Source organism: Engraulis encrasicolus, chromosome 9, assembly GCF_034702125.1.
Source record: "Engraulis encrasicolus isolate BLACKSEA-1 chromosome 9, IST_EnEncr_1.0, whole genome shotgun sequence".
NCBI classification, from domain to species: Eukaryota; Metazoa; Chordata; class Actinopteri; order Clupeiformes; family Engraulidae; genus Engraulis; species Engraulis encrasicolus.
The window spans coordinates 53,286,684-53,299,309 of record NC_085865.1 but is presented as its reverse complement, the minus strand read 5'-3'; the positions used below and the strand labels follow the sequence as shown (position 1 = coordinate 53,299,309).

Sequence of the window (12,626 nt, the reverse complement as noted above, 5' to 3'; positions counted from 1 at the left end):
GAATTCTGTGGATTGGTTCATGATTGTTCTCTGTATTGTGTTTTGATCTTAAATTGATAAGATAAGATAATACCTCAATGTCACAGAAATGCACAGAAATGTGTCTTTCACTACACTTACATTAAAAACAAACAATAAAACCCCAAAGCACCACATGGCCTATAGAGTCTGGACATTCATCTACCGTAGGCCCATAAGCCATTAGGGCAGCAGAGTCCAATGCATTTTAAAAACATGTTGTGGAGTAGTGATTAAAAAGTAGCCTGTTCTTTCCTTAGCCTCATTGGCTGTAGCTGTATGATGGCAAAGTGGAGGGCTGACTAGGGTTTGACTGGGACTCGGGTTACATAATAATATTATATATTTACATGTTGGAGAAGTAAAATAAAAGAACAGCTGTGAAAAATAGCAGTTTATGGGGAATGGTCTTCAACTGAACAAACAAGCTCTGTGTTTGTGTTAGCCAGAGCCAGAGCTTGAGGCTAGTAGGCTGAAAAGAGAACGAATGCAGAATAACAACATCAACTGAAAATAGAAATACTCAGGCAGAGCCAGCACAAATGCCACAAACATTACTGCTCAACCATATCTTGGTTTTGTTGATGCATGCATCATTTAAACTTTAAAACATACCCCTACATGCATGACTGTTTCGGAAACAATATCTCAGATTAATTAACAATCCCACAGTCATGCAGGGTATTTTCTTTCTTTCCTTTCCTTTCCTTTCCTTTCCTTTCCTTTCCTTTCCTTTCCTTTCCCTTTCATCAGTTATGACTTAGCGCCATTGTGCCTCTAGAGGGTGCTGAAGTACTGCCTGATATGGAGGGTTCCGAAACATCTCAACCACAGATTCCCCATTCATGCAGTTTATGAATAATTACACAACAGTTAGATCCAGCTGATATCTGATACCCACCTCACTCCTACTCATGTCCAATTGCGTCAATACAGAGGCTTTAAAGTGTGTAATTCTTTGTGCTGGTTGATCTTTGGCCGTAGCCTCTTGCTGCAGATGGGCCTATTGACTCTTTGCTGAAAACACTTAATTGCAGGGAGTCTTGGGTAACTGATGAAGACTTGGTCATTACCATTTTGGAGACAATAATGTTATAACGGAGGCTCTGCACTAAGGGAGTAAGTTAGTCCCCATTTTGACACCATCCTACTCCTGGTGGGTGCCTTACATGGCAGCTTTTGCATTCAATGTAATGTATTCAGACTTTTCAGGTGCACCTCTGTGCTACGTATTGGACACTGCTGTAGGCAGAGCCACTTTTACCAATAGACAGACTTGGCAATTGCCTAGGGCCCCACCGAGTTGTCCCTGTGTAGGGGCCCCCAACTGTCTGCCCTCACATTGTGAATGCTGGCAAAAACTATGTCTATATTTTGCCTGGGGCCCCCAAATGGGTTGAATCGCTGCTTGCTGTAGGGTTGCCACCAGAGCCTTGAGATACGTAATCGTTCCATAGGCTATTTGGCAATTAAATCGTGTGCTCCACATTGAACCAATAAGGGGATGTGATTTCTTCCAAATGTTTCATGAATGGCTGAAAATAGACATGTTGCCTGCATATCAACTGTAGGCTAAATCTAACTGTTGTGAGAGCCCTGTTGTCATTATCATGGGCAACTCCGATGCACAGAAGTTAAAAACTTAATGCATGTGTGTGGCTTCTTAAATTCACAAATGGCCAGCATCACAATCCGTTCTTTTTTAATCAGCTCTCTCCCACCCACCATATTCCACATGCAAGCGGGAACTTTATTCCCCACTATGCATCGGGCAATTCGAATATCGGCAAATTAGTACGTAGTATGATGACCATGTGGCTTTTTCCCCAGGAGGTTCAACAGATGTGCGTAATAATAAAGCAACACAAAAAATGTCGGATTAAGTTTAGGTAGGCATATATTCCTTGCTATGCACACTAACAGGCTCCCAATTTCAAATTGTTTTGTACCCAAGCAAAAGTTCAAAGAAACTTGGCTAAGAAGTGTGACATTGATGTGTGCCCAGGGACATGTTCATGATTAAAATCTCACATGCAATCATACACCTACTGAAGCTAAGTGTCATTAATTTCAAATCAGACAGAACCACAACAACACAATTTTGAATTCCTTACCTTACCTTACCCTTACCTTACCTTACCCTTACCTTACTGCAATCAGTTGGCATTAAACATTTCAAGAATCTCCATTATTGGTCTAATTTGCCAGTGTTGTGAACATGCCGCTGTCTCTGCCCTGATCACAAAATACATCACTATAAACTTACCTGAAGCTTTTATCCAATAGAATTTAGAGATATTTCAGGGTATTGGTTTCAGTGCCTGGAGCAGTGTGGGGTTAGGTGCTTTACTCAAGGGCACTTCAGCCATGGAGGAAGGAAGAGATTGGTAAGGGTGGGGATTGAACCGGCAACCCTGTGATCTACAGGTACTGTCCAATTGTCCAACTATAACACCACGGCTGCCCACAAAGCAAGAGGATCTGCTATTCTTGTAACAGGCTGTGCCGAAAGAGCTTTTCCTCAAATAAAAATTCCAGAGAATTTAAAACCTAATTATGTCAGGAAGTGTCACAGTGTTAGTTTAACAACCAGACCATTTTTTTTAATGAGTTTCTAAATTAGGCTGGGGTTTTTCACAACGGCCAGCTGTAGCCTTCACCCACTGACTGACTGATGCATCACAAATGGCTCACATTTTTAAAAATGCTTTTCTACAGCTCTCACTTTCATTCTGTTTATTTTTCACGGTCTCTGTCTCTCGCTTTGTCTATCTCTCACATTCACTCTGTTTTTCACGGTCTGTCTCTGTCTATCTCAACCTCTCACTCTGTTTTTCACTGCCTGTCTCTTGCTCTGTCTCTCGCTCTCTTAACTTCACAAGTTACTGTAAGAGAATTTAAGACATTTCCCTCTAAGTCACAGGGTGGTTGTCGATGAGGATGTTGCTCGGTATTAAGATGCCTGTCAGGTCCGTGCAGTATCAGTTGACTAAATGTGTTCCAAGAGAGCTTTATTCATTGTATCTTGTCCCAGGGTCAGAGTTAAATGATATGAGGAAATCTTCGCTGAAACCTTTTTCCGGACATGTAGTCATTTTTTGCTGAAAGAGGGCCAGTGAAAGGAATGTAAAAATATTTTTTTTCTCACACATCAACATCCTTGTGACCCTCTGATGAAGACAGAAGTTGCACCATTGAAATATTTCAGAAAGGGTAAAACTTGTACATGACTGAAACAAAAGAAAAACTAACAGTTAGATATACTGAACATAATACATCTAATACATTTTACTTATGTAGTGTGTGTGTGTGTGTGTGTGTTAGTGTGTGTGTGTGTGTGTGTGTGTGTGTGTGTGTGTGTGTGTGTGTGTGTGTGTGTGTGTGTGTGTGTGTGTGTGTGTGTGTGTGTGTGTGTGTGTGTGTGTGTGTGTGTGTGTGTGTGTTCGGCGTATTGTGTACACGTTATGGTAGGGGATCGATGAACGCCTGGTCACTCCACTGTGTTTATTTTTCACATGACCTCTCACACTGACTGACACTGCCTTTGCCATGGAAACGTGACGGGTAGATTTTCCACCCACAATGGGTCCTTTAGGTCATTGCCCCCCCCTCATAGGTCCACAACACAACATGCCTTTCAGTTTTAGTCACTGTAATTAGTTTAAACAGTAGTAGGTTAAAATGATTTACAAACTATTTAGGCCGAGGACATGCTTGCTGCACGATACGCGTGGGCAGGCACGTTTCATGTATGAACGCATTGCCATGCATATATTATTTCATGTCAACTTTGCGTGCGGAAGAACACCTGACGCAAGGCGTGCAGATGCTTGTGTATGGCGCAATATTGACAAATCCGGGATGGGGAGATCTCCCAAACTTCCACATTGAACTCTTGGTAAAGTCAAACAATGGTGGAAATATTAATGAGAGCGTCGTAGGCTATCTGCCCCATACATGAGACCCTCAGTACAAGAGCTCCGGTTGTCCTGAATGTATGTGCACTTGGTCGCATGTGGTTGCATGCATAATTTCAGGCAAACAACAAGCATATCTCTGGCCTTAAACTGAGTCAATCGCTTTGCTCTGTTAAGGATTTCATCTTATTCTTTCCAGAATTGAGTAAAAACTATTATAGATGCTGCTATTCAGGAAAATATCTCAAAATGATATAAATGTAATGAACTTTTGTTTCAGAACATTACAAAAGTACTGTATGTATGAACTTTAAGTGAAGTACAGATTATTATTTTGTGACCTTTGTTAGAGAAACTGTTCTTACATTCAATGATTTTTCAACATCTATCGTATTGTTCTACAAGTTGGTCACAAGTAGGTGTGACTTCATTCCAACCATTGGCCACCCTCTATAAAATGGCTGTAAAAGTACTAGATCAAAAGCCAAGAAATTACCATCACTCGGTCATCATAGCAAAATACAATTAATTGTCTTTTAACAGTTTTATTTGTTTTGCTGACATGTGTTAAACGTATTAACTCATTCATGATCTTGCACCACCGCCTCTTAAGCAGTGCATATTAAGTTGCAAAGATAAACCAAGGGTCTCAAGGTCCTCTTTAAGAGGTGACTGAGCTAAGTCACTATTATGATGGTGACGGGGGTTCGCGTCAGAAGGAAACAGAAGGAAACTATAAAATACAATATATGAAACTGTCTGCCAAGTATTCATGTCTTACCGCAGGCTGCGGGTGGACATTGAGCAAGGAGGTTGTCTGAAACCTTTGCTTTTCTTTTCTTATCTGCCATCGTCATCTACCTTAGTCACTTATTACTGGAAAGGCCGACTGGGTTTGAGACAGGAGGAGCCCATCACAGGCCTGATTCACTACCCATTCAACCTGATTCAGCCAATGCATTTGTCAATGCTTTATGCTTCATTAGTGGCTGGGCCTCCACTACTCTCTGTCTGTCTGTCTCTCTCTCTCTCGTTTGAGGAAGTATGATTTCTCTTTACTCTAACACACATCACACACATCTGGCAAATGCCTGAATTCAAAGCATAATCCGCAACGTAGAAACTATTTCCCATTTATATGATGCAAGAGTTTTCCTCAATGCGATAGTATACTTTCAGTCACTTCCCATTCCAAATTGACGTCATACCTTTTTCGTAGAATTGTCTTCCTTACCCACGCTGCTCTGCTCTGCTCTGTGTCTCCCCTCCTTACCCATCATGCTTTGTGGTGTGTGTCCTTCTCTCCTTCTGCAGCTGGTGCTGGTGTTGAGTCAGCTGCAGTCGGCCATCATCAACATCCTGGCCATGAACGGCACCATCGCCTGCGCTCCCCCCTACTCCTCACAGGCACGCGGATACCGTAAGTCACACACACACACACACACACACACACACACACACACACACACACACACACACACACACACACACACACACACACACACACACACACACACACACACACACACACACACACACACACACATCCTGGCCATGAACAGCACCACCCTGCAGGCCTGCACTCCCCCTACTCCTCAAAGGCACACAGATAGCGTAAGACACACACACGTACATGCACCTGCACATGTATATCGTATGGTCTCACAGGGATGATCAGTAGTGGAGGGCGGTGCGGGGAGTTTGGATTTCATCCTCTGGAGCAAATGGTACACGGAGGGAGTCCTTTTACATCTCAGGGTTGAGACGACACAGATTTGGGGGACAGCCAGTGGTTAAGGATATGGGCTTCAGATCAGAGGGTTGCACGTTCAAATCCCACCTTTCCACTCCCTACCACACTCCATGGCTGAGGTACTCTTGAGCAAGGCACCTAACCCCACACTGCTCTAGGGGCTGTAACCAATAACCATTACCTGCTTTCACATGGCTGTAACCTGGGCCAGGCCAGCTGTCAGCGGCCCTGCTTGATGACAGTGCAGCGCACATGGTGGAAGACCTTTAGGGCCTCTCAGGGCAGAGATGACTCATAGTTACCGTACATTGTTACAGAACAAGAGGACATAGAGAGACTTTCCAAGGAAATTCAAATGCGCTGACAGCACTGCATCATTGCTCAGTGCACTGATGTGCTTTAAAAGAACATTGTGTTGGCCTTGGCTGTGGCTCAAACAGCTAAGGCACCGTACTGTTATGCCAGGGACCCAGGTTTTGTCATTTCCGATCTCTTTCTCCCAACCGTTTCCTGTCTGCCTTTTCAGCTGTCCTGTCATGATAAAAGAAAAAAGCCAAACAAAAAAGCTAAAAGAAAAACATTGAACATTGTGTTCCTCGCTGTGATGGTCTGGGTCCAATCATACTCATCCAAACACTTGGAGTAAACTGCTCAAACCAAAGGAAACTCTGCCCACCAAATATTTCCAAATGTTCTTTATTTTTGTTCTTTTTGTTTCTTTATTTTAGTTTAGCTGTATTTTGTGTATGTCCCATATGGACTGTCATCAGACTTGAATAAGTGTTACACAGCTGCAATCTTTTTTTTCCCCCATAGTGTTTTTATTAGAACATCAATTGTCAATGTGTGGGTTTTCCTTTTGTTTATTTGTTTGTTTATTCATTTGTTTTTCAGTTCCTGACAACTCACTTTGCCCCTCGTTTATTTACTTGTGTACTTTACTGTGTATTGCTGCTTTTCTCTCTATCTCTCCAGGAAATGTATGCAGATGGATGATTGATGTTTGATCTGCCTAAATGCCTGAATGAATGCAAGTGTATACTGTATCTTTTTAATGTTTTTTTGGGGGGGTGTTCATGCCTTTTAAAGTAGACAAGACAGTAAAGAGAGAACAGGAAGTGAATGGAAGAGGGAGACGGGGCAGGGCCGGGAAAGGACCCGCTCCAGACTGGAACCCGGGTCACCCACATATGGCATGGTGTCTTGGTGCACTGCGCTACAGCACCCCCTACTGTATGCCTAATCTGTTGCGCATTGCACATCATGATTTGTGCATGCAGATGAATCCTGTTAAATTCTTTGGGGATCAAATAAAGTGACTCTACTCTACTATCCCTCTTACTATGCCTTTGCCCCATCCTTGTGTTTCCATAGTGATGAGCCAACAGCTGTTGATCCTGGAAATGTTCATCATCACCTTGGTAACGAGGTTGCTGTACCGGCGGCAGTACGACCCACTACCCCTCACCCAGGACGGGAGTGAGAGCGAGAGGATGGTCTCGTCCTCGCCAGAGAATTCTGACAATGCGGCGTGATGCTGACTGATATGCAGACGTGCGTGTGTGCGTGTGCGAGTGTGTGTGCGAGTATGTGTGATTGATCTGAAAGATAAACTTCTGTTCCTGTGTACGTGAGAGACCCCACAGACTTCCAAAAACTGGTGACGCAGACACTGGCATTATGGATACCTGTCCCTCCTTAGGGGGGGAGGAGAGAGAGAGAGAGAGAGGGAGAGAGAGAGAGAGAGAGAGAGAGAGAGAGAGAGAGAGAGAGAGAGAGAGAGAGAGAGAGAGAGAGAGAGAGAGAGAGAGAGAGAGAGAGAGAGAGAGAGGGAGAGAGAGAGAGAGAGAGAGAGAGAGAGAATCCTGTGATCGCCAACGCCAACGAATATCTCCTGTGCTCCTCCTCCTTATCGTGCTTGTGCTTCTCAAAGGTGTTGCTGCTTTCACAGTCAGACAGTTATCAGGCAGGTTATCAGGTCAGACAGCTACGTACACAAAGACATGTTTCGTTTTAATTTTGTACTTGATTCACATGAATATCTTTGCTATGTGATTCATTGGAAGAATTTGAACAGAAAGTATTATGATGAAACTGAATTCTTAATATTGTCATTTTGAGGGAAATTAGTTTATAGCCTAAATATATTATATACTAATGGTTGTATTATAATGTCATAGGCCTATTATGATAAACTCTGGACTTCATGCCATTCCCACAGGTATTACAGTGCTGAATGTGCACTGTGAAGCAATGTACTGTACTGTCAAAGTTGCTTTTAATTATACACAAGTTACAAATTCCACTAACCGCATCTTTGACCAAATATAGAAATTCTGCAGGTTTTATCTTTAACATAGGCCCTACCTTATGTTGTTTACTTAAAGGGATCTTGCATGATGCTCTGTTTCCCATCAATTTCTATACTCTGTTTTGTAGCCTGTGTGTATTTAAATTGTGTGTAACCTGAGAAGCACAGGACAGAACACCCCCCCCCACACACACACACACACACACACAGACAGACTAGCCTATACATACAGTGTTTGAAACAATAATTACATTTTTTTTGTAACTTTCCTTCCAGCACAAAGCAATATTGTATTGTGCATCACTTCGTAAAACATGTAGACAAGATATTTTGCCATTAAATTATGAAGCTGGTTTTCATCAACTTGTTTTTTCACTGCTTTGTGTTTGTGTTGTTGTCTTACCCCATAGGCCTACTCCCACTTAACCTGGTTCTCACGCGATGCTCACAAAGTTGTACGAAGATGCACGAAGCACAAAGGGTCTGCGTGAGAGCCAGGCTAACTCTGTCTCCTACTAATGTGTCATTGTCCTTTTCACCCTCATACGGGCGCGCACGCGCACACACACACACTCGTACATACACACGCAGACGCACACAAATTGACATGTTGTACACCAGGGATGTCAGGTCCAGGGGCCAAATTTTGCCAACAGAGTTATTTTATTTGGCCCGCAAGATCATTACAAATGTGTTTTACAATTGACACCACTAATGGGGCCTATATTGAACATGAAATTTGGTGTGTCACAGGAATTTCAATAGGCCCAGGACCATGAATCAGCTCTCACTCATATGGCACACAACATGTGCAGGCTCATTTGAACTACCATGCATGATCATTTATTTGAGTATGGGTAGTGAATGTGTACAGTCAATTTTTTTTAAATCCATATTGACTTCGGCTCGCAACATTCCAGATTTTGATTTTGGCACCCCTGTTGTACATAGTGAGGTCAAAAACCCAATTTGTTCACTGTAAACATTCTGTTGTTCTGTTCAAATAGCCTTATCTTAATTCTTGCATTTCAACAGGAATAGACCAGAGATTTTGTCACTAATCAGAAGAGACGTCATCTGACCAGATATAGGCCTAATCCAACCCTCCGGATATAAGCAATATTATATGAAGCTTGTTATCTTCCCCCCAACACAAGAGTTATAAAATTGTCATACCTAGATTTGTGTTGCATAATACTAACTTTGGCACAAATCACTCATGGATTCGACCGCGCTTCCCGCAAAACTGCGTGGGACGCTGCCACAGGGTCTATACGCATAGCAGGCATCCCTTAAATTCGCCAACTTTCTTGTAGGCTATTTCCTTTACATTGAACATCAAGGACACGTTTAAAATTAAGACTTAGGAGAAACAGCAAGCTTAACTGCTTAACAGATGGAAGCCAACTGATGTCTTGCAGCGCAGGCCTATGCTCCCGCGTTCAGGGTGAGGTGGCGGAGCTCCACTCGAGCGCTCCCTCCCTCCCCAATTTAACGGGCATTGCAACAATAGGCCTACACTCCACAGGAAATAGCCCATGTCCCGTTCAGATTTTTTAAATTATTTTTTTAAACTTTAATCTTTGATTACAGTTTACAATTGGAATGGGAACGATTGCTGATTTGGTAATAGGCTATAAAAGTTACCAATTTGTTTTACCCAATAATATGCTCTATATAGGGTGACAGTTATGGTGACTGAATAGAATAGTCAAAATGTAGGGGTTATTTTTCTAGTTTGACTGCTTTTCAGAAGACGAGAGACCTTGGGTCAATGTCTTGCCTTCTCAACCAGCTAATTCAGTTGCACAAAGAACAGCCTGTAGGCTAACACAGAATAAATCAGGATTACCTAGACAAGGTATAACGTATAAAAAATGTCTCTGTATTCTTAAAGGAACAGACCACCCTTTTTTGATTTTCACATATTTGCAGTATTTCCAAGCATTATTTATAAATGTGCATATAATTTTCGTCTATGTGTTTGCATTGCCCCGTTTAACAGTATAGCCACATTAGGCATAGCAATGCAAGTCTATGGTACAAAATAAAACATAATCAACTGTACTTATAAACCATTTTAAAATTAATGTAAAATTCACCAGAGTGTAAAACGGCAATTTAATTCCGTCCAGTGACCACTTGTGGCTTGATGCTAAAGATACCAGTTACTTCCAGTGATTATGCTAAGCTATGCTAATAATTCTGATCCAATAAATCTAAGTACTGGAAACACTGAGACGAAAATGATAAGCACATTCATGAATAATGTTGGGAAATACTGCAAATATGTGAAAATCAAAAAAGGGTGGTCTGTTCCTTTAAAGTAGCCTATACTAAATAACAATAGGGCCTACATGAATACAAACGAAGATTAGTGCTAGGCCAACAAAAATAATAATGTTGTTCAGAATAGCGCTGACCATGGGAGCTGCATAAATCTTCTGATATTAGGCCTGTTCTGATGTCATAATGCTAAGACGTGCAATCGAATTTCCCACTTGGAATGTTGACTATGTTGCTTACAAAGACCAATTTTCCAAAAAGATAGTGAAGGGATTGCACCTAGACCTACATTTCTTGGAAACAAAAATGCAAAATAACGCGGACCCAGGTGGTCCAACTTGGAATCTGCCGCCAGATTTGACAGGACAACCACCCGACTGCGCACCCAATTTTAATGGGGACTCTGCAAACCCCGTGGGAAAAGGTTTGTAAATGCACCTACACACATAGGCCTAAAAATAACAGAGTTGTGTGTGTGATGAGTAAAGTTTGTTGTTAAGTCGGATGACAAGGCTTATAAGACTGTTGTAGGCCTAAACATCAGACACAGACAGTATCAAATTCCCACCTGATAAAATGCTTGGTTGGAAAACGAGCCAATTTGGGTTGCTTTTTTAACCCAGCGATGGGCCACATTGCACGGTTTGCTGGTTCTCAACCTTTTTTGAACAAACGCCCCCTTGACCTCATCATAAAGTGCCCAACGCCCCCGTGGCCTCATCCTAAGTCTGCCAACGCCTCCCAATGGAAACTAGGCCCCGCCCCCTAGGGCTCTCTAACGCCCCTGGGGGGCTGTAGCGCCCCCGTTGAGAAACACAGTTACAGAATAACCCAGCAGGTTGGGTCCTAATTTAACCCAACATACATCCGATACATTGGGTTATGTGGGGTTTTTTCACATGGCTTTTGGGTAACACCAATGACGCCTAACCTTGAATATGGGTGTGTCGTTTTGAACTAAAATTGCTTTCATATGAGCCTTGGGTTCATTTGACCCATCAATTATGTTCTACTCAATTTTGTTCAACATTGTTATTGTTGTTAATAAACATTATTAGCCTATACAATGTACAATACGCCTTATTAAAAAAAAAAAAAAAACACTGTTAGAGAGACAGTCATTAGGCCTACCATGATTATCATAGACTCTCAAATCTCATTAGGCCTACCATGATTAGAGTTTCATATCTCGATTTGCCGAAGGTGTTGTGTCATTAGGAGGAAGTAGCCGGCTACATTAGGCCTACCTATAACAATAGTGGTAGCGTCCTTCAGACGTTACTATTTGGAAGCCTGTGAAATAGGCTACAATATTTTACAGAATATGTAGGCTGAACTTGAAGAACAATATAAACAGAAGCTTAAGCACAAGCAATGTGACATTGTGTTTTTATTCTGTTGAATTTGCCATTTTAAAAAGTTGACTTGACTGTGTTTGGCTTTTATGCACAACAGCAACCTTAAGCTGTCAAGGCTTCTTCATGTAGATAGAATCTGTTGCCATTTCTCCAACACTAAATGAAAATAAACTTATAAAACTATCCTATAATATACAGTTACAAAATTGTAATGTGAAGACATCACAAGATGCAGGTAGCTAGCTATAAACTGCAATTAAATGGGTTTTTGTTTGTTTGTTTGTTTGTTTGTTTTGACAGGGAGGAAGGCTTTCCTCAGCGTGTAGGAGGAGGAGGTCTGGGCTGCCACAGACCTGTGAGTATCTTTTTATTCACTATTGGGCTCTATATTCACCATTAAAGCACAATTAATGACAATTGAGTATGATGTGGTAACTAGCCTACATAGCATGCCTCTGTAGCCTATATATAACATGGTACTGAAAAGACCAATGGTAGGCCTACACAGCAAAGCAATGGTACATATGTACAGTAGGATATAGAGTAGAGTAGAGTACTTTTATTCGTTTCGAGGAAAATTACGGTGTCAGCTTACATACACAAATGCAAAACAAACACAACGGCCTAATAGACATTATTGTACACGCACACATGCAGACAGGCACGCTCACACACACACACACACACACACACACACACACACACACACACACACACACACACACACACACACACACACACACACACACACACACACACACACACAAGGTAAGGTCCTGGAAGGATAGCGTGTTGCACAAAAAAAGTCCCGGGTTATTGTCCTTTGTTATTATGTAACATGTTATGAATGGCACCACCACTGGTACTAATTAATGTTCACTAATATTGCAGGAACACCAACAGGAAGACTGAGCTGGTGGCCCTGCTGGGGTCCAGGGCTCGGCTGCTGGAGACCATAGTCCACCTCCAGCACGCCCTCAATG

General features: G+C 42.1%; 1 protein-coding gene across 1 annotated transcript in view; it reads left to right on the top strand.

Moving 5' to 3' along the window:
• Positions 1-7,416, top strand: part of slc51a (solute carrier family 51 member A) — a 36,921-nt gene extending 29,505 nt beyond the window's left edge. Inside the window, exons 7-8 of the mRNA XM_063207397.1 lie at positions 5,250-5,355; positions 7,063-7,416. Coding sequence (XP_063063467.1) covers positions 5,250-5,355; positions 7,063-7,223 — 267 coding nt within the window. The 3' untranslated portion in view covers positions 7,224-7,416. The remainder of the gene's footprint in view (positions 1-5,249; positions 5,356-7,062) is intronic.
• The last annotated feature ends 5,210 nt before the right edge of the window (positions 7,417-12,626 follow it).